The 26,194-nt window shown below is 37.7% G+C and overlaps 1 protein-coding gene across 6 annotated transcripts in view; it reads right to left on the reverse strand.

Moving 5' to 3' along the window:
* Positions 1 to 26,194, reverse strand: part of BMAL2 (basic helix-loop-helix ARNT like 2) — a 117,171-nt gene that overhangs the window by 36,861 nt on the left and 54,116 nt on the right. For 4 of the 6 annotated variants that reach the window (XR_012017571.1, XM_072798568.1, XM_072798569.1 and 1 more), the window contains exons 4-8: positions 21,860 to 22,017; positions 15,428 to 15,507; positions 13,997 to 14,089; positions 12,160 to 12,277; positions 11,163 to 11,306 (exon numbers count right to left, since the gene is read on the reverse strand). Coding sequence is in view for 5 of the 6 variants with exons in the window: in XM_072798568.1 (XP_072654669.1) it covers positions 11,163 to 11,306; positions 12,160 to 12,277; positions 13,997 to 14,089; positions 15,428 to 15,507; positions 21,860 to 22,017 (593 nt within the window). In the remaining variant the exon portion in view is untranslated. The remainder of the gene's footprint in view (positions 1 to 11,162; positions 11,307 to 12,159; positions 12,278 to 13,996; positions 14,090 to 15,427; positions 15,508 to 21,859; positions 22,018 to 26,194) is intronic. The other 2 variants (XM_072798571.1, XM_072798570.1) reach the window with 2 other exon arrangements.

Raw genomic sequence — 26,194 nt, forward strand, 5'->3', positions numbered from 1 at the left:
TCTAAATCCTCATCAACAGTTGTCTTTTTGATTCTAGCCATTCTAACAGGCATAAGGTGATACTTCACTGTGCTTTTTAAAAATAATTTATTTTTTATTGGTGTTCAATTTGCCAACATACAGGATAACACCCAGTGCTCATCCCGTCAAGTGCCCCCACATGCAGAAGAATGAAACTAGACCACTCTCTTTCACCATACACAAAGATAAACTCAAAGTGGATGAAAGATCTAAATGTGAGACAAGATTCCATCAAAATCCTAGAGGAGAACACAAGCAACACCCTTTTTGAACTCAGCCACAGTAACTTCTTACAAGATACATCCACGAAGGCAAAAGAAACCAAAGCAAAAATGAACTATTGGGACTTCATCAAGATAAGAAGCTTTGGCACAGCAAAGGATACAGTCAACAAGACTAAAAGACAACCTACAGAATGGGAGAAGATACTTGCAAATGACATATCAGATAAAGGGCTAGTTTCCAAGATCTGTAAAGAACTTATTATTAACACCGAAGAAACAAACAATCCAATCATGAAATAGGCAAAAGACACGAACAGAAATCTCACAGAGGAAGACCTAGACATGGCCAACACACACATGAGAAAATGCTCTGCCTCACTTGCCATCAGGGAAATACAAATCAAAACCACAATGAGATACCACCTCACACCAGTGACAATGGGGAAAATTAACAAGGCGGGAAGCCACAAATGTTGGAGAGGATGCAGAGAAAAGGGAACCCTCTTACACTGTTGGTGGGAATGTGAACTGGTGCAGCCACTCTGGAAAACTGTGTGGAGGTTCCTCAAAGAGTTAAAAATAGACCTGCCCTTCGACCCAGCAATTGCGCTGTTGGGGATTTACCCCAAAGATACAGATGCAATGAAACGCCAGGACACCTGCACCCCGATGTTTCTAGCAGCAATGTCCACAATAGCCAAACTGTGGAAGGAGCCTCGGTGTCCATCGAAAGATGAATGGATAAAGAATGGATGTGGTCTATGTATACAATGGAATATTCCTCAGCCATTAGAAATGACAAATACCCACCATTTGCTTCAACTTGGATGGAACTGGAGGGTATTATGCTGAGTGAAGTAAGTCAATCGGAGAAGGACAAACATTATATGTTCTCATTCACTGTGCTTTTGATTTGCATTTCCCTGATGCTTACTGATGTTGAGCATCTTTTAATATAACTATTGTCCATTTTTAGGTCTTTGGAAAAATGTTTATTCAGATTGTTTTTAAATTGGATTATTTCTTTGTTGCATTGTGTAAGTTATATATTTTGATATTAACCCCATATTGGATAAACCATATGCAAGTATACTCTCATTCACTAGGCTGCCTTTTCATTTTGTTAATGGTTTCCTTCACAAAAATTTTTTTATTTTGTTGTAGTCTAATAGTTTATTTTTGCTTTTGTTTCCCTTGCTTGAGGAGACCTATCTAGAAAAATGTTGCTGAGGCTGATGGCCGAAGGATTACTGCGTATGTTTTCTTCTAGGATTTTTAAAATTTCAGGTCTCATACTTAGGTCTTTAATCCATTTTGAGTTTATGTATGCTGTGAGAAGGTGGTCCAGTTTCCTCAGCACCATTTATTTGAAAGAGTATCTTTTCCCTATTGTACATTCATGCCTCCTTTGTCATAGATTAATTCACTATATAAGTGTGGCTTTATTTCTGAGCTCTCTAGCCTGTTCCATTAATCTGAGTTATCTCTTCCTACTTTTGTGCCAATATCACACTATTTTGATTACTATAGCTTTGTAGTATATCATGAAATTTGATATTATGATACCTCCAGCTTTGTTCTTTCTCAAGATTGTTTTGGCTATTGGGATCTTTTAAGGTTCTATACAAACTAGCATTATTAGTTCTGGTTCTGTGACAATGCTGCTGGTATTTTCACAGGGATTGCACTGAATCTATAAATTGCTTTGGGTGGTATGGACATTTTAACAATATCCATTTGTGTCACCTTCAATTTCTTGTATCAATGTTTTATGGTTTTCAAGGTACAGGTCTTTCATCTCCTTGGTTAAGTTTATTCCTAGGTATTTTAATCTTCTGTGTGCAATTATAAATGAAATTGTTTGCTTAATTCTTCTCTCTGCTATTTTGTTATTAGTGTATAGAAACACAACAAATTTCTGCATATAAATTTTATATCCTGCAACTTTACTAAATTTATCAATTCTAGTAGTCTTTTGGGAAAGTCTTTAGGGTTTTCTACATCCAATATGTCATCTGCAAAAGTGACCATTTTACTTCCTCTTGATCAATTCAAATGCCTTTTATTTCTTTCTTTTTCTTAACTTAATAACTGTGGTTAAGACCCCCAGTATGATATTGAATAAACGTGACAAGAGTGGAACATCCTTGCTTCTGATCTTGGAGGAAAAGCTCTGTTTTTCACCACTGAATCGGGTGCCACCTTTGTGTTTGTTACATACTGACCTTTATTATGTTGAGTTATATACCCTTTAAATTCACTTTGTTGAGAGATTTCCCTATGAATGGACATTGAATTTTGTCAGATGCTTTTTCTGTATCTATTGAGATAATCATGATTTTTACTTTCATTAATCTGATGTATCAAGTTTATTGCTTTGCCAATATTGAACCATCCCTGCATCCCTGGAATAAATCCCACTTGGTGATGCTCAATGATCTTTTTTTTTTTTTTTTTTTTTTTATGATAGTCACAGAGAGAGAGAGAGAGAGAGAGAGAGGCAGAGACATAGGCAGAGGGAGAAGCAGGCTCCATAAACCGGGAGCCTGGCGTGGGATTCGATCCTGGGTCTCCAGGATCGCGCCCTGGGCCAAAGGCAGGCGCCTAACCGCTGCGCCACCCAGGGATCCCTGATCTTTTTAATGTATTGTTGAATGTGGTTTGCTAATATTTTACTGAAGACTTTTACATCTATATTTATTAGAGATGTTGGCCTCTCTATATTTTGGAATGTCTTTATTTTAGTATGAGAGGAATCCTGTATCAAATGAACTGGGAGGCATTCCTTTCTCTTCTATTTTTTGAAACAGTTTGTGGGATAAAGGTATTAACTCTAAATGTTTGATAGAATTTACCTGTAAATCCATCCTGGACTTTAGTTAGGAATTTTTAAGTGACCGATTCCATTTATTACTAGTAACTATTCTGCTTAGATTTTCTATTTCTTCCTGATTCACTTTTGAAAGAGTGTATGTTTCTAGGAATTTATCTATTTCTTCTAGGCTATCTAATTTGTTGGCATATAATTTTACATAGTACTCTCTTATAATCCTTTGTATTTCTGTGGTGTTGGCAATTCTCTCTCAGATTTTATTTGGGTCCCTTTTTGATGAGTTTGGCTAAACACTTATGAATTTTGATTATCTTTTCAAAGAACTAGCTGTTGGTTGTCTCTCTTCTGGGATTTTTAGTCTTTACTACATTATCTCTGCTCTGCTTTTCATTATTTTGTCTACTCACCTTGGGCTTTGTTCTTTTTCTCACTGTTTTAGGTGTAAGATTAGACTGAAATTTTTCTTTTCTTTCTTTTCTTTGAGGTCAGCTTGCATTGTTATAAACTTCCCTTGAACTGCTTTCACTGTGTTCCCCAAATTTTGTACCATTGGGTTTCCATTTTCATTTATCTCCATGTATTTTTTAAAAAGATTTAGAGAGCATGCTTGCATGTGTCCACGTGGTGGGGGAGGGGCAGAGGGAAAAACTCAAGGAGACTCCCCGCTGAGTACAGAGCCCAACACAGGGCTCCATCTCACCACCCTGAGATCATGACCTGAGCCAAAATCAAAAGTCAGAGGCTCAAACAACTGAGCCACCCAGGCACCCCTGTCTCCATGTATTTTATTTCCTCTTTGATTCCTTCATTGATGCATTGTTTAGTAGCATGTTATTTAACCTCCATGTGTTTAAGGATTTTTTTTTCTCATGAATGATTTCTAGTTCTAGTTGGAAAATATGTGTATATAATTTATATCCTCTTAAATTTATTGAGACTTGTTTTGTGGTCTATATGTGATTTATCCTGGAGAATGTTCCACATGCATTTGAAAAGAATGTATACTCTGTTTTTGGATGACATGTTCTGTATGTATCTCTTAAGTTTATCTAGTCTAATGTGTCATTCAAAGGCACTGTTTCCTTATTGATTTTCTTCATGGATAATCTATCCATTGATATAAGTGGGGTGTTAAAGTCCCCTACTATTATTGTATTACTGTCAATTTCTCCCTTTATGTCTGTTAACATTTGCTTTGTGTATTTAGGTACTCCTATGCTGGATGCATAAATATTAATAATTGTTCTATCCTCTTGTTGGATTAATCCTTTTATCATTAAATATTGCCTCTTTTGTCACTCATTATGGTCTTTATGTTAGAGTCCACTTTAAGTATTGCTATCCCATTTTTTTTTGCTTTCATTTGCATAGAATTTTTCATCTTTTCACTTTCAGTCTGCATTGGTCTTTAGGTCTGAAGTGAGCCATTTGTAGGCAGATGAGTATTGTTTTTTTTAAATCCATTGAATCACCCTGTGTCCTTGATTGGGACATTTAAATCATTTATTTTTAAAGTACTTATTCATAGGCATGTACTTATTATCATTTTGTTTATTATTTTCTGGTGGTTGCTGTAGTTCTTCTGTTTCTTTCTTCTCTTGCTCCCTTCCCTTACAATTGAGGACTCTTTTTTAGTGTTCTGCTTTAGTTTTCTATTTATTTTTTGTATACCTATTGTAGGTGTTTGGGTTTGTGGTTACCATTAGGCTCATATATAGCATCCTAAGTATATAGCAGTCTATATTAAGTTGATGGTTATTTAAGTTTAAACATATTCTGAAAGATTTTTTTTGTTCTCCTCTCCCATATTTTATTTATATGTTGCCATATTTTAAATCTTGTTATTCATAATCTTACTTCTAAGCATGGCCTTTTCTTCAAGAAGTCCCTTCAAATTTCCTCGTAATGCCAGTTTAGTTCTTTATCTCTCTTTCAATTCTTAATGATAACCCTGCCAGGTAGAGTATTCTTTGTTGTAGGTTTTTTCTTTTCAGCACTTTGAATAGATTATGCCACTTCTTTCTGGCTTGCAAAGTTCCTGCTGAAAAATCAGCTGATAGCCTTATGGAGTTTCCCTTGTATGGTACTTATTGCTTCTCTTTTGCTGCTTTCAAATTTTTCTCTTTCTCTTTAATCTTTGACATTTCAATTATGATCTGTCTTGATGCAGACCTTTTTGCTTTCATCTTCTTTGGGGCTCTGTGTGCCTCCTGAGTTGGATATCTGTTTCCTTCCCTGGGATAGAATTGTTCAGTTCTTACATCTTCAAGTAAGTGTTCTGTTCCTTTCTCTCTTTTCCTTCTGGGACTCCTATATTGTGAATATTTGTTTGATGTTGTTGAAGACATCTCTTACTTATCCTCACTTTTTAAAATTCTATTTTCTTATTGCTATTCAACTTGGGTGCTTTCCATTACCCTATCTTCCAGATTGCTTATCCATTCTTTTGCATCTGTTATTGTATTCTGCAAGGTTGATTACTACTCCTTTATATTTTCTATGTCTTTGTTGAAGTTCTCACTGAGTTCTTCTACTTGTCTCTCAAATCTGGTGAAAATCTTTATGATAATTTCTCTAAATCCTTTATCTGGCATATTGCTTATTTCAATTTCATTTAATTCTTTTTCTGAGGTTTTGTCTTGTTCTTTCATTTGGAGCATACTTCTCTGTCTCCCCATTTTACTTAACTTTCTGTGTTTGTTTCTATGAATCAGGCAGAACAGCTATTTCTCCTACATTTGAAGGAATTTGCATGGTGATTCCTGTATAGACTCTGTATCTGAGTACTTTGACTGGCTGGTTGGAACTGTAGCTGGTGGTCAGTGGGGGTCCTAGGGCACTCCATGTTGGGACTACCCTGGTAGGATGGCCAGAGCTGAAGTGGGTATGAGTTGGTGTGCTCTTAGGACTATCTGCATAGAGAGTGTCCTTGCAGGACAGCTGAAGTAGGCACAAGCTAAAGAGGTCCCTGGGTTCTCTACAAAGAAGATACCCTGGCAGCACAGCTGAAATAGAAGTGGGTGCAAGCAAGTGGGTCCTGAGGCTCTCTACACAGAAGGCACCATGGCAGGATAGTTGAAACTGAAGTGTAGGCATGGGCTGGGGTGGTCCCTGGGTATTCTGCACAGAGGGTGCTCTGGCAGGATAGCTGAAGCTGAAGTGGGTGCACATCCAGGTATAGGAGTATTCAGCATAGAGGTTGCTCTGTTGGGGCAAATGGAGCTGAGATGTATATGGGCCAGGTATTTCTAGGGCACTCTGTACAAGGAGACCCTGGTACGGTGGGCTGGAGATGAAAAAGGCATGAGCTGGGGGGGGGGGTTGTCTCAGAGCACTCTGCACTGGGGGTGCCCTAGCAAGCCATCTGGAACTGAAGTGATGTGGATCTGGAGTGTTCCAGGGTGCTTTGCTCTTATGTCACCTTCACAAAGCAGCTGGGGCTGTAGTAACCAGGGATATCCTGTTGTGCACTGTTGTGGGGCTGCTGTGGGCAAGCTGTTTGGGGTTCCTTGACACAGAAGGCCAGCTAGGGCATCCAGACCCAGATCTTACCCATATTATTAAGGGGGAGGGTGAATGTAAACTGTGGTGCTCACCAGCCCCTCCGACCTGGAGAGAGTTCTAGTAGCTCCGTGCCATTGGCAGGGTAGTAGGGCTGGTTGCTGTATATTTTAGTTGCCCCTTTAAACTGTGGCTTTTTCATGTGCCCCAGTGCAGACAGATATGTTCACAGTACCACCCTGCCCCATTACAGTTCTCAGTGTTATGGTTTCCCTTTGTTATTGTGCCATTCTGTATGATTTTTTTTTTTATTGTGCAGAAGCTGTTCAGTCAGCCCTTAGATCTTCAGGAAAAACTGCTCTATAAATAGGTGTAGATTTGGTGTCTGTGGAGGAAGTTGAGTTCAGGGTCTTCCTTTTTATTTTTTTTAAAGATTTTATTTATTTATTCATTTATTCATGATAGTCACAGAGAGAGAGAGAGAGAGAGAGAGGCAGAGACACAGGCAGAGGGAGAAGCAGGCTCCATGCAGGGAGCCTGACGTGGGATTCGATCCTGGGTCTCCAGGATCATGCGCCGGGCCAAAGGCAGGCACTAAACCACTGCGCCACCCAGGGATCCCAGAGTTCAGGGTCTTCCTATGTTGTCTTCTTAGACTGGAACTATCATTCCCTAATTTAGCAATCTTTAAAACACTTTAAAAACCTGATAACTTTAGACTTAATTTATAACTTATATAAAACACCACAGAGGTTTCAGCCATGTTAAGGTAGTTGCATTGGCTGCCATTGTTTTTCTTTCACATGGACTGCTGTATAGATTAGGTTGGGTCTTATGGTTGGATCTACTCAATATGGTATTAGTTCACCTCTAGTCAAATCCTAAGGGTAAAATGTACAAGAGTCTAGGGTCTACATGGAGTATGACTCCTTGGACCATTCACACAGAAGGAATATTCTTGCCCTTGGAAATTAGTGCCACATTATATGGCCATATCAAATATAAGATTAATATGAGATTAATATGACTGACTTGGGAAGAAAAGCAGAGGAAACAGGCACTCTAAGGTAATGACACCACCATCTGCTTGCACACCCTAACAGTTTAGGTGTAATAGTTTTCTAATATTATTATTTATAGCAGCTCCTAACATTTATCTAGTGTTACTATGCTAGGAACCATGGTATACACATCACATGTATTATTAATTCATTTAATCCTAATAACCACCCTAGAGGGAGGTTCTATTATTTTCTTTTTATGGTTGAAAAGAGTGAGACCCAGAAGGATTTAGTAATTTATCTTAAGTCACACAGTTACTCACAAGTTAGGATTCAAACCTGAACAGTTTGGCTCCAGAATCAATGCATTTACTACTTCACAAAGCCATACAAGGCTGTGAATAATTTCATTTTACAGACAGAGAAACTGAAGCTTGGAGGAATTAAGAAACCTGTTCACAATCACAGAGCTAGCAAGTGATAGAACCAAAATTTGATCCCAGTCAGCTGGATTCCACAGCGTCTTCATCACCAGGTCAGCTGTGACTTCAACCCCAGGAGGCCTTACAAGTTACTTTAGACAACTCTAGCCCACTCAGAGCCGAGGGCAAGAGGGCAGCAATTGATGGTTTACAAACAGATCCTCTCTTATGACTGCTGATTCATTCTGCTTATGTTTTTCTTTTTTAAAAAATTTAAACTCAATTAATATATAATAGTTTCAGAGGTACAGTTCAGTGATTCATCAGTCTTATATAATACTCAGTGCTCATTACATCATGTTCCCTCCTTAATGTTCATCCACTTATGTTTCTTTACAGTATATCAGTAGAGTAGGGGGTTTAGGTTCAAGTGCGAGTTTTACCAATTTCCTTTTCTGCAAGTTACTGAATCTCTAAGTCTCTCTTCCATGATTCTAAATCAGTGGTAATAATAGCATTTTCATGGGGATTAGAATGCTTAGTACAGTCTCTGATCTGGCACAGGTACATGCTTAATAAGTGAGTATTGAGTGATTATCATCTTAGGTGGTTGCCAAAAAAGATTTGACTAAAACTCGTAAATAAAGTGAATCTTGCAGCTCAGTATAAATATTCTTTTAAAGGATGTAAGAATAGAACACTTCTGAAAGAAATTGAGGAAGACACAAAGAGATGGAAAAATATTCCATGCTCATGGATTGGCAGAATTAATATTGTGAAAATGTCAATGTTACCCAGGGCAATATACACGTTTAATGCAATCCCTATCAAAATACCATGGACTTTCTTCAGAGAGTTAGAACAAATTATTTTAAGATTTGTGTGGAATCAGAAAAGACCCCGAATAGCCAGGGGAATTTTAAAAAAGAAAACCATATCTGGGGGCATCACAATGCCAGATTTCAGGTTGTACTACAAAGCTGTGGTCATCAAGACAGTGTGGTACTGGCACAAAAACAGACACATAGATCAGTGGAACAGAATAGAGAACCCAGAAGTGGACCCTGAACTTTATGGTCAACTAATATTCGATAAAGGAGGAAAGACTATCCATTGGAAGAAAGACAGTCTCTTCAATAAATGGTGCTGGGAAAATTGGACATCCACATGCAGAAGAATGAAACTAGACCACTCTCTTTCACCATACACAAAGATAAACTCAAAATGGATGAAAGATCTAAATGTGAGACAAGATTCCATCAAAATCCTAGAGAAGAACACAGGCAACACCCTTTTTGAACTCGGCCACAGTAACTTCTTGCAAGATACATCCACGAAGGCAAAAGAAACAAAAGCAAAAATGAACTATTGGGACTTCATCAAGAGAAGAAGCTTTTGCACAGCAAAGGATACAGTCAACAAGACTAAAAGACAACCTACAGAATGGGAGAAGATATTTGCAAATGACATATCAGATAAAGGGCTAGTTTCCAAGATCTATAAAGAACTTCTTAAACTCAACACCAAAGAAACAAACAATCCAATCATGAAATGGGCAAAAGACATGAAGAGAAATCTCACCGAGGAAGACATAGACATGGCCAACATGCATTTGAGAAAATGCTCTGCATCACTTGCCATCAGGGAAATACAAATCAAAACCACAATGAGATACCACCTCACACGGGTGAGAATGGGGCAAATTAACAAGGCAGGAAACAACAAATGTTGGAGAGGATGCGGAGAAAAGGGAACCCTCTTACACTGTTGGTGGGAATGTGAACTGGTGCAGCCACTCTGGAAAACTGCGTGGAGGTTCCTCAAAGAGTTAAAAATAGACCTGCCCTACGACCCAGCAATTGCACTGTTGGGGATTTACCTCAAAGATACAGATGCAGTGAAACGTCGGGACACCTGCACCCCGATGTTTATAGCAGCAATGGCCAAGATAGCCAAACTGTGGAAGGAGCCTCGGTGTCCAACGAAAGATGAATGGATAAAGAAGATGTGGTTTATGTATACAATGGAATATTCCTCAGCTATTAGAAATGACAAATACCCACCATTTGCTTCAATGTGGATGGAACTGGAGGGTATTATGCTGAGTGAAGTAAGTCAGTCGGAGAAGGACAAACATTATATGTTCTCATTCATTTGGGGAATATAAATAATAGTGAAAGGGAATAGAAGGGAAGGGGGAAGAAATGTGTGGGAAATATCAGAAAGGGAGACAGAACGTAAAGACTGCTAACGCTAGGAAACGAACTAGGGGTGGTGGAAGGGGAGGAGGGCGGGGGGTGGGAGTGAATGGGTGACGGGCACTGGGGGTTATTCTGTATGTTAGTAAATTGAACACCAATAAAAAATTAAAAAAAAAATAAAGGATGTAAGAGTAGGGCACCTGGGTGGATCAGTTGATTGAGCATCTGCCTTTAACTCAGGTTGTGATCCCAGGGTCCTGAGATTGAGCCCTGTATCAGGCTCCCTGCTTTTCCTTCTACCTGCCACTCCCCTTGCTTGTGCACTTTCTGTCAAATAAATAGAATCTTTTTTAAAAAAGGATGTGAAAGCAAATCTCACATTAAGATTTGCATAGGAAATCCTATATTTAATAGGTTAATGTGTTCTTAGGCAAAAAAGTGTGAGACATTTTGAAGTCCCCAGAACTTCTCAGTCAAGTAAAATAGATGAGGATTAAATCAATTCAAAATGTAAATCAGACAAATCTAATAAAAGAATCACAAGAAAACAGAACTAGAAATATTTACCAAAGAACCAAAAGAACTGAAACTACACTTGGAACATCTTAGTAAACTTTCACCAAAATTGATCAAATAGACCTAACTTTCATATTTTAAAAGTAATAATGGGATGTCACAACAAAAAATTATTTCAATCTCGTCACACTCTTTTTCCCATTTCAACAGCACCATTAAAATCTTGGGCAATAAAATAAGTATGTAATTACCTGATAAATTTGAAAGCTATTATAAGTCAATCTAAATAAGTCTGGTTAAAAAAACAATCTTATTTCCATAAGTGCTTTTGGCCTCAATTATTTGCCTTAACCATACACTTCATTATTTCTGCATAGAAAGGTCTTAGGACATTAATTTCATTTCTATGCCTTAAATCACTTGACATTTTAAAGTGATGATACCTTTCTTCTTTGAGGTGGATAAACATTCATGTTCTTCTTTGACAGAGATTTTACAACTTTTCATCCGACAAAAAAAGGATCGCCTTGAGCCAGAATACACGTGAGTCCTTCCACTGTGAAAGTTACCATGAACTTGCAAACCAGCTTTTATAGCAGGAGGAGGCAAGAGAACAGGTAGAAAAAAATATTTTCATATAGATAAGAAATGTCAGGAGAGACACATTTTAAAATGATTACCTTTTTAAAAAAATAAATTGAAAAAGAAAAATGGTTATTTAAAACAATGACATTGTTGTGCAGTAAACCACAAAATGAAATATATCAAAGAGAGTATTTGCCAATCATATTTGTATAATTTGTAAATACTTGCAATTTATTTTCATTTTTTTCCCCTATGGGTGGAAACAGAGGTAATCTACGTGAAATGAAATTAAAAATTTTTTAGATGAAAAAAACTCACAGTGGTAATCAGTGGTGTAAAGCATAGTTACTTTATATTATAAATAATTGTTTGGCACCAAGCATTTCCAAAGACATATTTTCAGAGAAGATAAAGAATATTTACACTGCCAAAGCCCAATTATACAAGGTCTTTCATATTGAGTAGACCTAACTCATATAAGAAAGAGAATTCTCTCTCAGCATACAGCTAAATAATGGAAACCCCAGCAATCTTTCAGTCCCAAAATGATACTTTCTTATGAAGGTTTTATTAGCATATAAAAAATGGCAAATATGAAGCAATTGCATTCTCCCCAAACCATCTTCATATATTTGTTTTTTTATGTGTGTCCGAATACAGGAATTCTCTACATGGTTATAGTTTTTCGAACTCTGAGGTTAACGATTATAAAGTTTATTAAATCTCCTCTTGATAAAACCATATTCAGGTAATTTTTCAAAATATTGTATAGCTGTGCTTTTATGTAATATATAATTATATAATTATAATATTATATTACATATATTATATAGGCATGCTGAAATGAGCACTTACTTTTGGCATCGATCAGCTTCTCTCTTGGTGAAATATCAGAAGAAGAAAGTTGCTCCTTTACTTTGGCAACATCCTTTGGATGTAAGAAGTCAAATAAACTTCGTCCAGTCAAGCTAGCCTATTTATAAGGTAGATGTTCATTTAAATTCAGTACCATAATTTTTCTACATTTCTTCATATAAACATATGGTAAATACTGTTAAAAGTGTTTTCTTAAGCTCAAAGATACATCTACCACACTGTGTGACATTAACTTAGTGTTAAAAGCTCAGTGATACTTGTAGATAGAAATGCATGCACACAAAACATATCTGGAGACACACAATGAACCCTTGTTAACATCCCCCAATTCACTTGTTACTTCTAAATCACACTATGATTAAATTTTCTTATTCTTGATAAAAGTAAAGAGATTGTATTTATAATATGGAAGTCAGAGTATCTGTGATTTTTATGGTGTGACTCAAAAAAAGCAAAATCCACCTGGGAATACTTCCCACTTCCCATTCCACTTATGCCAATATGTACAGCATTCCCATGTCTATGCCTTTACTTGCATGGTTTCATCACCTACAATTCATTACCCTTTCTCTACAAACTTATAATTCCCTAGCCACTCCAGTAAATTGCCTTTTACTCCTCTACTCAAAATGCCTTCCTCTCCTTCTCTGCTCATCTTAAAGTCTAAGCAGACACTCCCTGACCTACAGTGATCATCTCTGTTGTGAAATCCTGTATTACCTAAGTAGACATTCTTATAGAGGACAGAACAAATGGACAAATAGCCTGGATTGCTTGGTGGTTAGATATTTCATATTTTTAAAAATAAGTTTCTACCCATAACCTTGCTTCAAAGCAAATCAGGCTTCTGAATCTGAAAAGCTAAGGACCAGACCCTATATGTAGGGATTCCAAAGTCCTCCTGAGTAGTCAATATGTCTCTCGAATGATCTGAAATGCTAGGTCAGTGCCCAGTGGGACTGGATTCACTAATTTGGAACTTAAGTGCTATCCGGAATCGGAAGTTATCTCTGTGTGATATTCTCTCTCCTGTTCAGAAATAGAACAATAAAGTCTTACTCTGCCTTTGTGTCTCCTCTGTAGCTACAATCAGTTGCATGATTCATTTGGTTCTTACTCCTTTTGTATGGAGGCTCGTAATACCTCTTCTGTTATTTAACTCATTATCTGTGAATCTTATGTCTCCCACATTTTCATGTTTGGGGAGAATATAGGTGAAATTAATGGGAACTATTAGTATTAGTTGGATTAGTATTAGTTACTACTAATAAAATAAAAAGCTAAAATAATAACAATAATAATAAAATAAAAGCTATGGCTTTTGAGTAACTAGTGCAAATCAAATAGTGTTCAGGAAGAGATTATAAAGCTAGTTAAATAAAGGATTAATTTTAGAGTTTGTTGCCAGAGCTTAGATCAAAAGTTATGCAATGCATATAGCCCAATAATAAATAATAATGCTAAAAAAATAATAACGCTGTCTTTGGAGGAAACAGACAACTAACATTTTTCAGACAATCTCAAATATGACAGCTGTTTTGTCTTTACATCTTAAGACAGGTGTAATCACCATTTCCCCTTTTTACATAAGAGAAAGCTACAGCTCAGGAAAATTAAATAACTTGCTGGAGATCAGATAGTGAACACCCTCATCAGTAATCAAAATCCATCCTCTTTCCATACATCTTTCCATCTCTTTGGGTAGGTGGGGGAGTTCTAACCTAGCAGGGGGAAGATAGGGTTCAGGAAGAGAACTCAGAAATACATATTCAAAAAGATTAAACGTCGTGTGGAAAATATCCTCAGTTTTGGATACCTGATCATAATTAAGTATTTTGGAGACTGATTTAGAAACGAAGAGAATTTTTCCTCTTTCACATCCAACCACAAATAGGAAGCCTTCTGCAGTCTAGGATTTAAAAATATAAAAGTGAATACATTTAAATGTCTTTCTTACACATATTCAGATACTGTGAAAATTACTGTGGCAAGAGTGGTCATAGAGCTAGTAAAATTAGGAAATTTTCCTATATGAAGAACGTCAAATCTCAGTCTAAACTAGTATTTGACATGGGAAGTTTAGCCATGGAATATTTGGTTGAGATATTTTGCAATACAAAAATGACCTATGCCAAATTTTATACAATATATAGAAACTAGAAAGATATCAAGCACATCAATAACAATTACCCGAGGATGTGCTGAGATGAAGGGACCATGCAGACTAGGGACAAAGAAAAGAGAAGACATCCTATAATATACTTTTTGAATAATGAATCACTCATTTAAAACTAAACTTAAAAGATTCTAACATTTAGTTACTCCCACTGAAATCTTTCCAGTATATCCCTTCTGAAGCAGCCTATATGGAAATGGATACATATGGACATGGGATGAGTCTAGCACTCCACTGGACATTTCCTTGATTAACTTCTAACTGGAAACAAACATGAAGTGAATTAGGAAGACATATTCTTAAGGGCAGAACTGGTATTACATTATGACTGAAAAAAAAAAAAACTTAAAGATTGGTGAGAAAGCTTCCAAAGTGTACTGTACATTTTGCTAACTTTAAAAATCTTGATCTTCAAAAAATTCCTCTACATTCCTATCAGGAATATTATATCTAAATTCAGCTGTTGAAATCAAAGAAGAGGTTTTTAAAAAATTAAAAGAAAAATGGAAAAGTACATATGTATATGAAGAATCTTTCTGTTTAATTATGCTACAGTTTAAAGCCCACGAGTCATAACAAGATCAAGACTTTTATCACCTCCTGGGGGCAGGATAAGCCAATGACATCAAATAAACCTTTAGACGAGTGAATCTGAAAACCCATGCATATGAAATGAAAACAGAAATGTCAAAGCATCAATTAATAGCTCAGTAAGCAGTAACTGGCTAATGTGCAGAGAACAGGATCCTAAAGGAATAAGATACAAAGTCGATGGCCTTGAAGGAGATGGTGATGGAGGGGAACAGATCCCATGCGTAGGAGGTGATGCAGTACGCAGTGTTGGTTTAGGATTAAAGACAAGCTTTGCTCCATACTTTGGAAAGTGCCTATCCTCTGTCTCCACTCTAATCAGCTAAGACATGGTTACCTGTGCAACTTATTTTTGTATTAAGGGTAATATCGTGTAGTATGTGTGTTTACAGCAGGAAGCAAACTGAAGAAAATTCGCCTCCCATTCAGGTAAAATTGAAAGGACAAATATAGCTTAGACAAAAAGAACTCTTTACTTACCTTAAGGATTAAGTGTCTCAGTTCATTATCCTGAATAAATGAAGGTCTATAATTATCTCCTGCATAAGAACTTGTCATACCTAAAAATAAGTCCAGAAGTTATGGAAAATATAGTAGAGTTGGAGACATAGTAAGCGCCCAAGGAAAACGAGCACTGCTGCTGCTGCATTGGAGATGGTATTTTAGCACAATTCTACAACTTTATTGTAATCATTCTTTCATTGTTCCTAGATTAACATGTCCTGCTTTTATACTGTCTGTTCTTGGAACCACTTATTCCCTTATACTTAAATGTGTAGACAGTAGGAGCTATATTTAAAAAGAGAAATATATTTTCTATAACACTAGAATAATATTCAACAATATTTAAGAATCTAGTTAACTCTACAATTCGTTAGCTTCTTGAAACTGATCAAGGGCACCTGCATGGCTCAGTTGGTTAAGCACCTGACTCTTGATCTCAGGTCAGGTCCTGATCTCAGGGTTGTGAATTCAAGCCCCATGTTGGGCTCCATGCTGGGAATGAAGCCTACTTTATTTATTTATTTTATTTTTTATTTTTAAAGATTCTATTTATTTAGTCATGAGAGACCTAGAGACCTAGAAGCAGGCTCTGCATAGGGTAGGGATGCAGGACTCAATCCCAGGACCTCAGGATCATGACCTGAGCTCAACCACTGAGCCACCCAGGCATCCCTGGGAGCCTACTTCAAAAAAAAAAAAAAAATCATGTGAATTATGCTAAATAGGAAGACTGTAGAACTTTAAACCACTTCTACAGATTCATAAGATTTTCCATATGGAGACTTCTGATAATATATAAAAATGTATAAAATATAAATGAAATCATTTTAAGCCCTTAGCACAGAGCTTATTGTATTCTAATAAAAGTCTCTAACTGAACAGTTGGCAACATGAGGAACCAGCAGGTCACAATCTAGTTAAAAGTTTGGGTGAGAGAAGTAAGACAGGCACCAAATCACATTTGCCTTGAAGGCATACACTGACCTCGACAGGAGAAAGCCCTTCGTGGCCACAAGGGGGCGCAAGAGACAGTCCACGAAGCCCAGGTGCCCTCCCCGCGGATGCCCTACCCTCAGATACCCTCCAGGCAAAGCTGATTCACAGGTAAATAATTTTCCCTGAATTATACTTCTCAAGTTCCCTAACCTCAAGCCTGTCTTCTGGAGGCCCGCAAGAAAAGTTGCTTTTGCAAGAGAAACATAGGTTAATACTCTAGGAGGTTTTTGTTGTTCTCTTCTCTACCCTGGGACATTTTAATCACAAATTAGCCCTTGGATGGATTTGCAGCCCAAACTCACAAAATACCTACGTAGTGGTGGGAAAACCCCCAGAAAAGCAGAAACCCTCATGGTCTTACTTGATAAAGTCTTCTCAGACTGATAGCACCCTATGAGCCTGGCATAAACAAATGAAATTCTCTTTCAGAATCTACCTTCTAGGTAGGCCTCCAAGAATTCCCCTCAAGTGATTTCTTGGTATTCTAATTACTACACTGCAACCTTGTGGAGGGAGTTGAGAAAGAGCCCAAAGATACAGACTCAGTTCCAGGCCAGGGTAGAGCAATAAGTCAAGTTGAGCAAGACAGTGATATCTGCTTGTCTGGCCTGAAGCAAGGCTGATAGAAGCATGCTGGGGAACTCCTGTCAGGGTGAACCAGCCAGAATGGGTGAGCCCCAACAGTGAGCAAGGACATGCTAAGGAGAAAATGATGAGGGGGGTGGGTAGGGGCAGAGCTGAGCCAAGGTGAAGTGTGTTAATAAAACACTCACTGTGATAGTCTGTACCTGTGCCAATGAGGGATAACAAATTGGATTATCAGATTTCTGATGGCAAAAACAAACAAGGAAATGTGATCACTTACCTTTATCACAGTTTTCATTAGGTTAAAATGATGAAAATCACAGTAACACTTCCCCCTCCTACCCCCATCTGCACTGTGAGTAAATACCGTGCTTGTCCTTTATAGGTGTTTTTCTTTACTCTTAACAACGATCCTATGAGGTAAATGTGTTATCCCTATTTTATAGATTGGAAGTTGAGGATTAGAATGTTAAGTAATTACTTGAGTAAGTCACAGAGCTAGTAAATCAGGGAGCCAGGCTTTGAACCCAGGAGGTCTCCTCTGGGACCTACATGCATGCACCACTGTACCCCAATGCTGAGCCCCAGTATTATAACTGCATACACGGAATACCCACAGTTTCTCTGGAGGACATGGTCTGCAGACAAGTGTCATCAGCAAACTGTGGCAGGTGAGTACAGAAATTAAGAACAAGGACAGCCCGTGTGGCTCAGCGGTTTAGCGCTGCCTTTGATCCAGGGTGTGACCCCGGAGTCCCGGGATTGAGTCCCACGTCGGGTTTCCTGCATGGAGCCTGCTTCTCCCTCTGCCAATGCCTCTGCCCCCGCCCCTTCTCTCTCTGTTTCTCATGATTAAATAAATAAAATCTTAAAAGGTCTAAAAATGCTGGGTTTTTTTATGTAAATGTGACACTGTGGTGGCACCCCAACCCATGATCATTTTTCCAGTAACTATTTTATAATGCAAAAATTCACTTCACCATCCTTCTATCATTATGTAAGAACCAAAATAACATGATCCATGTGCAGCCCTCTGGTTGATCTGGTGTCCAGGCTTTTGTGGAGCAAGTTGGGTGGTATACTCCGGTAAGTGCACTGGAAAGCAGACAGACCCAGTTGCCTTAAGTCCTCTCACTTGTGGGCAGCACCGACCAAAGGGTATGTTCAGGACCTGTGATGAGTCCTTGACCCCCTCAGAAGGGCCAATGGCAAAGACCTGAGCTCTGGTCCAAGGAATCTGCTCTGGATTTAGATAGTAAGTCGTCCTACTGAACTTCTCTTGTTGTTCCTCTCTCTCTTGCTTCCACTGTAGCACTTATTACCCTGGATTTTAATGATCTCTTCCTGGGTCTGTGAACCCCAGGAGCACAGAGATCTCGTTCCTTCCTTTTCAAGTTCCCAGCACAGACAGGAACCTACTTGATGCTCAGTGCCTGTTTGCTGAATTAGTTGATGGATTCATGACTTTTCCCTTAGGTCCTCCTCCCTCGGTACTGTGAATGTGAAAACTGTTGGGTAACTTTAGAGTTGCAATCAAATTACCTCAGTTGGGCCTGCAAATGTTCATGGCTAAAAGGTTCAAGAGAATTATTGCAAACAGCTTATGCAAGATCCAATATTGTGGGTAAAAGAGAATTTTGTTTCACAACGGATCGTTAGGAAAACGAGACCTCGAGTCACACTCCCAAAAGGAAGCCTGCTGAGTAGATCCCACACTTATGCTGTTCTGCATGGCACTGAAGGGATCAAGACTGTACTTTCTTTTCCCCACTGCCTACTCTCCAGATCTGCACACAGTCAGCTAGCTGGTTGGAGTACAGGAGTCACTGTCTACCACCTGTAGAAATCCAAGGAAGGTGATTTAAAGATTCTATTTTTTGTTAAATGGACTTCTTAAGCAGAAAAGGCCATAACTAGAAGAAAATTATGAAAGAAAAATATTTCAGTGGTAAAAACAAACATACAGTAAAGGTAGCAGATCAACCACTTACAAAGCTAGTATGACAGTTAAAAGACAAAAGTAGTAAAATAATATCTGCAAGAATTAGTCAAGGGATACACAGAAAGATGTAAAATGTGACATCATATATATAAAATGTGGAGAAGAGTACAAATGTAGTGTTTTTAAAATGTGTTCAAAGTTAAAAACCATCAACTTAATATAGGCTACTATACACTTAGGATATTATATATGAAACTCATGGTAATTACAACCAAGAACCTACAATACATACACAAAGAGAGAAAGAAATCCAAGCATAACCCTAAGGAAAGTCCTCAAATCACAAGGGAAGGGACTGAAAGACGAAAGGAATGGAAAAGAACTACAAAAACAACCAGAAAACAATTTTTAAATGCCCATATATCTATCACAAATAACTTTAAATGCAAATAAATGTAATGTTCCAATAAAAAAGTATAAGGTGACTCAATGTATAACAAAACAAGACCCAACTACATGCTGCCTACCAGCGATTCACTTCTGAGCTAAGGACACAGGCTGAAGGAATGAAAAAAAGATACTCCAAGTGAAAGCAAAGCAAAAGATGGAGTAGCAACACTTATATCAACAAAATAGACTTTAAAACACTGTCACAAGAGAGAGGCCATTAATTCAACAAGAGGATATCAAAATTATAAATAGGCATCTAACATAGGAACAGCTAAATGTGTAAGGCAAGCATTAACAGACAAAGGGAGAAATTAACAGTAATGCAATAATAGTAGGGGACTTTAACACCCTACTTGTATCAATGGATTGATAACTCAGAAGAAAATAAGGAAATAGTGGCTTTGACAGATTGTAACAGATGGGCTTAACAGAGATATACATACACAAAACATCCCACCCAAAACCAACAGAATATAAGTTCTTTTCAAGTACACATGAAACACACCCCAGGATAGATCACATGTTAGGCCATAAAACAAGTCTCAATAAGTTGAAGAAGACTGAAATTTAAAAAAGATTGAAATCAAACATCTTTGATGAAATGAAATCAATTACAAAAGAACCCCCCCCAAAACTAGAAAAACACAAATAAATGTGTGGAGGCCAAATTAAAAAATGCTACTAAACAATCAGTGGGTGAACAAAGAAGTCATAGAGGAAAGGAAAAAATACATGAAGACAAGTGAAAATAGAAACAAAGGTTCAAAATCTCTTGGATGCAGCAAAAGCAATTCTAAGAGGGAAGTTTATAGTGATACAGACCCACCTTAAGAAAGAAGAAAAACCTCAAACAATCTAACTTTAGACTTAAAGGAACTAGAAAAAGACCAAACAAAACCCAAAGTCAGTAAAAGGGAAAAAATAATAATAAAGATCAGAGTGGAAATAAATGAAATAGAAACTTAAAAAAATAAACAAAATTGTTTAAACTTTAGCTAGATTCCTCAAGAAAAAGAATCAAATCAGAAATGCAAGAGAAGTTACAACCAACACTACAAAAATACAAGAGATTTAAAAAGACTATAAAAAATATGCAAAAAAATTAGACAACTAGAAGAAATGGATAAATTTCTAGAAACTACAATCTCCCAAAACTGAATCAGGAAGAAAGAATCTTAATAAACTGATTACCTGTAATTAAATTGAATCAGTAATAAAAAAAACAAACAAAAGTCCAGGGTCAGATGGCTTCACAGCTGAATTCTACCAAGCATTTAAAGAGTTAATACCTACCCTTATCAAATCATTCCAAAATATAGAAGAGAAAGGAAAACTTCCAAATTCATTCTTTGAGGCCAATTACCCTGATACCAAAAACAAAGATACCACAAAACAAGAAAATTACAGACCGATATACCAGCACACCAATATCCTCAACAAAATATTTCCAAACCAAATTTAACAATATATTAAAAGGATCATTTTCCATGATCAAGTGCGATTTGTTCCAGAGATGCAAGGATGGTTCAGTATCTGCAAATCAATCAACATAATACACATCATAAGATGAAAGATAACAATTATATGATCACTTTAACAGACGCATTTTAAATTTATCAAAGAACATTTGATAAATTCAACATTCAGAAAAACTCAACAAAACATAATAAATGCTATAAATGACAAACCCAGAGCTACCTTAATCCTTAGTGGAAAAAGCTGAGAGTTTTTCCTCTAAGGCCAGGAAAAAGACAAGGATGCCCATTCTCACCACTTTTATTCAACATAGTACCGGAAGTCCTAGCCACAGCAATCAGGTAAGAAAAAGAAGTAAGAGGCATCCAGATTGGTAAGGAAGGAGAATTGTAACTCTATGTGGAAAAGATACTACATATAGAAAATCCTAAAGACTCCCTAAAATACTATTAGAAGTAATAAATGGATTCAGTAAACTTGCAGAATACAAAATCAACATACAGAAATCCATTGCATTTCTCTACACTATTAACAAACTAGCTGAAAGAAAATTAAGAGAACAATCATATTTACCATTGCATCAAAAAGAATAAAATCCCTAGGAATAAATTTTCTCAGTGGAAGAACTGTACTCTGAAAACTCTTAAGACACTGATGAAAGACATTGAAGATGACACAAATGGAGAGACCTACTGCATGCATTTAAGATAAAGCTTTTCCTGAAACCAAGATTTTCGATACCCAGATTAGTATTCTCTCCACATACAGAATATGAGCAAGCCTCGAAATTGATGCCTATAAGACAAAAACAAACAAAAAAACCCCCAGATGCCTGTAAAGCTGAAAGACACATCTGTACAGAATTTCAATAGCCACCAACAGCAAAACCAATGAATCCGGGACCTGGATTACAGGGAGGACTTTGCAGATCCAAGTGCAGAAGCCTTTTCCAAACTCACCTTTTAAAGATTTCAAGTGTTGGACGGCCATTCTTAGAACTGTAAGCTTGTCCAGCTTCCGTGGCACGGGGTTGCACTGTGGGATCATTGCAGACAGCTCTTCAATCAGGTTGTTCATTTTATCTCTCCTCCGCTTTTCTGTCTGGCTATGAGCTTCTCTAAGAAGGAAAAGAACCTTCTTTATTTTTTGACCTTGAGTAGACGCCCAGTTACCCTGGAGGCACTGGCTGGAGCTTGAGGAGGCTCCTCTCTCCTCCGTGCTCCTTCCTCCCTATCTTATTTCCAGAAACCTTCACGAACTAAGATGGGTCTGGGAGCCCTGTGGGTCATTTGAGAACTTCCCTCAGTCTCAAGAGGAAGAGCTGGGTAGCCTCCTATTACAGATCAGTCCTCTCTGGTGTGGGCTTCCATCCTCAGCATCTGCACCTCATTCTTTCTCCTCCATGGCTCCCTCCCATGGGGCTACAGGTGTGTGCGAACCTCTTCCCCCACCTTTCCTCACTTCTGGGGGTTTTTATGTTGCTACTGTCTTCCCTTCTTGGCCAGCTTCTGGAGAGCATCATCTCCACCCCGCCTTTCCCTTCTCAAGCAGGCACATTTCCATCTGTTCAAATCAACCTTGCACAAGCCCCCAACCGCTGACACTATGCCTGGCGGGGGTCATCCTTATTTGAGGCAACTCCTTGCTGATCCCTGCCTTGAAGTTGACAGTACTTCATTCCTCATCTTTCCGCTGGCTCCCGTGACCTCTCCTGCTCCTCCATCCTCTCTGCTCCGCTCAGTCCCTTAGTCTCTTTATTGGCTCTTCCTCTTTTCTTTATTTTTTTTTTTTTATTTTTTATTTTTTTGAGGCCCTCTTTTCTTTAAATAGCGGTGTCTCCAAGTTCCCCACTTGGCTCTACTTTCTCCTCACCCCACAGCTTCACCCTGGGATATCTCCTCCTCTCCAAGCCTTTAGAGCTGTTCATAAGCTACTTACTACTACATCTCTATCTCATTCACACTTCACCCCATTGCTGAGCTTCAGAACTTGAATTACACATCTGAATGATTCACAAGTGCCTTAAGCCTCAAGGAACCCCATAATGAATAGTTCTTTGAATTTACCCCATTTTATTTCTCCTTCCTCCATTACCCCTGACTTATTCCTGTAGAGTTTAATCTTGGTTGCTGACATCACTAGGCTCATTCTAGACCCTTCCTCCTCCTTTACTCTGAAGAGCCAAATAATCACAAACTCCTATAGGTTCTAGTTCTTAAAACAGTTCTTATATATGTCTTCTCTTCTCCATCCACTCGGTCACTGCCTTAATTCATTAGGTGCTGGCTCATGACACTACCCGTGAAAGCCTTTTAACCTGCTATATTTCTAGGGTCTTCCTCTTCCAGTCTATACAAACCCTGACGTCCAGAATTATCATTCTAAAACAAATGAAGTCATCTAATTCCATTGTATAAAACTGCTAAAATGTATTTTCACTGCTTAAGAGGGAGAGCCAAGCTCCCTAATGACATCCCAAGGTTCTCTATGACCTGGCTTGATCCCTCATTTCCAGTTTCATCTCTCCATGCTTTCCCAACATCTCCAAATGTTACTATTCAGCGGCAATGCCAAATGACTTGCTAATCCTTGCACATGCCAAGTCTCTCACATCTCCCCTGACTTGCTCTTTACTAAGCTTAGAATGTCCTTCCCTTCTATATTCCTTAAAAAATCTATTCCTTCTTCAAAACCAAGCTTGGTTATTCTCCCAGTAAACTTTCTGTGACTACTGCATGATTAATCACCTTCCTCTCTCAGCTACCTCAATATCTTTTATACTGCTACCATATGTCACCAAACCTCAGCCACCATCTGTCAGAAATTCAGTATTATTTAATACATTACAAAGAAAGAAAAATGTTGCCAATTAACCAGAAGACGCCACTGATATTCTTCATAGATGGTAAAATGTAGGGGGAAAATGTGTATCTTACATTTTTATCTTACATTTGAATTAAGTTCTTTACTCTTCATATTACTTAACTATAAACATTTGTCTGTTTCTCCTACAACACTTAGATCATGGCACCTCCAGAATTTCCATGTAAGATGAATTTAAAAAGACAATCTGATGGGAAAGAAATAGGAGACTTGCTTTGACCTGTCTTTATAGCAACTTTAAATTAGATAAAAGGAAATGTAATCTTTCCACATAAAAGAATGAGGGAGGGGAGAACACTAATGAAAACTTCTGAAGATAATATTCCCCTCCCTCGCCAAACATTCACCCTTGGGTAATGCATTCCCGGAACAAAAGATGTACTTTTGAGTGAACTGGATGGAATTCAAATTATATGTATGTTCACATAAAATTCAGTTATGGACTCATACTTTGGTCCATTCATGAGTAATTTTTAGATTAAAATTTTATGCTTTTTAAAAAATATTTTTATTCATGAGAGACACAGAGACAGGCAGAGACACAGGAAGAGAGAAAAGCAGGCTCTCTGCAGGAGCCCGATGTGGGATTCGATCCCAGGATTCTGGGATCACGCCCTGAGCCAAAGGCAGATGCTTAACTGCTGAGCCACCCAGTTGTTCCTAAAATTTTATGATTAGAAGAATGTTCTAGTTATCCTCTTGCTAGAATTATCACCTCTCGTTTCTACCAGTATTACCCACTAGCACAGACAATAGCAGTGGACAGAGATGCCTGATTCCAGGAATGTACAGCAGATGGGGTGTTCTATCTCAGAGGTAGGAGTTAGAGACAGGTGAGAACAGGTGGTGGAGCAAGGCCACTGTGAGAACAATGAATGATGATTATAAGAGATAGGAAACTCAGAGGAAGGCAGAAATAGCTAGTTTTTGAATAAGGCACTTTACTTGAAGGAGATGCACGTGAAAAGATTTCTGGAGGATGGTATTAAGGAAAGGCCTATTTGCCAGAGGCTGGTCCTCTGCTTGACAAGTTAGCAGCAGGGAGCTTGCTCTTAATTCTATGTACTGTTAATTCCACTTTAACCCATGTCAGTGTTTTGTAAATCATATCAAAAACCAGAATAAGTGAAGATAAAGCAAAACTGAGATCTGGCCATGTTGCCAGATACAGAAAAATTTTTGCTGACATTGAGAATATGTTGAAACTGACAAAGAATTTATGATGAATTCCTAACAATCAGATGCTTTTCATAAGTAATTGTGATTTGTTTATAGCATGAATCAACTTTTCTCTGGTGCTTAAAGAAAATATTTTAAGAAAGAATCCCTCTAAGAAAAATTTAAAGGCACATTAAGACAAAATGTTATTCAAGTGGATAGAAAAGGTAACAGGTACTTGATAATCACCACTTATCAGAGCATAACAAATGAGACAGACCTAACATTCAGGAATCAATTCTGTCTTGACATCGCCTTTTACGTTGGCTAAAGGTTTGCATGGGCACCCTTTTCTACCCACCGTCTACCAATCTCAATGATTCAATGCACCTGATTCATTTTTACTTGTTGTTCACCATCTTCCATTCTACAAAAAAGCAGGATAAAATGTCAAACTATACAAAACAGCTTTTATGTAATTCTCAAAAGAAAATTAATGTGAGGTGAAGTACCATCATCCTAATTCCTAGTAAGTCTTTGGTTAGAAATGCTACCCTGAGCTCCTAATGACCGGAAATGAATATTACTGTCGACACAAGGAGTAGCTCTCCCAAGGCTGACAGGCACATCATCCCCATCACAGCAACAAAAACTATGTTAACTGACAGTAAACAATAACTGGTGCTTGGCTTAAAAAATATGTCATGCTAATTTCTGAGAAATGTAATTTTCAAAAAAAATATATAATTTTCATATAAATAATACTGAATAAAGTAATTTTCAAAACAATTGCTGGCTTAACCAAATAGTTCATGGTGGCTGTATTAAAATAGCCTAAATGAATTGAGCATCTCAGATCTTTAAACAAAAGGAATTTATTTTGTCAATATTTTAATTAATATATTGCAAACTGGAAAGTCCTCACTTGCCAGTAATATTAACAGTAGTATAGTCCCTAGCATAATATGCCAAATATATATATATATGCATGTGTGAATATATATATACATTCATGTATGTGTATTTATTAAGAAATGTAGTTACTACCAGACCACTACTAAAGTTAAATAAACAGATGTGGACAAAATATGTTCCACATTAAAAAATTATGCAGATTGAGTAGTATTTAAAAAAAATATATAGGGATGCCTGGGTGGCTCAGTGGTTGAGTGTCTGCCTTTGGCTCAGGGAACGATCCCGGAGTCCCAGGATCGAGTTCTACATCGAGTTCCTTGGAGAGAGCCTGCTTTTCC

Source organism: Canis lupus, chromosome 25 (genome assembly GCF_048164855.1).
Source record: "Canis lupus baileyi chromosome 25, mCanLup2.hap1, whole genome shotgun sequence".
NCBI lineage: Eukaryota > Metazoa > Chordata > Mammalia > Carnivora > Canidae > Canis > Canis lupus.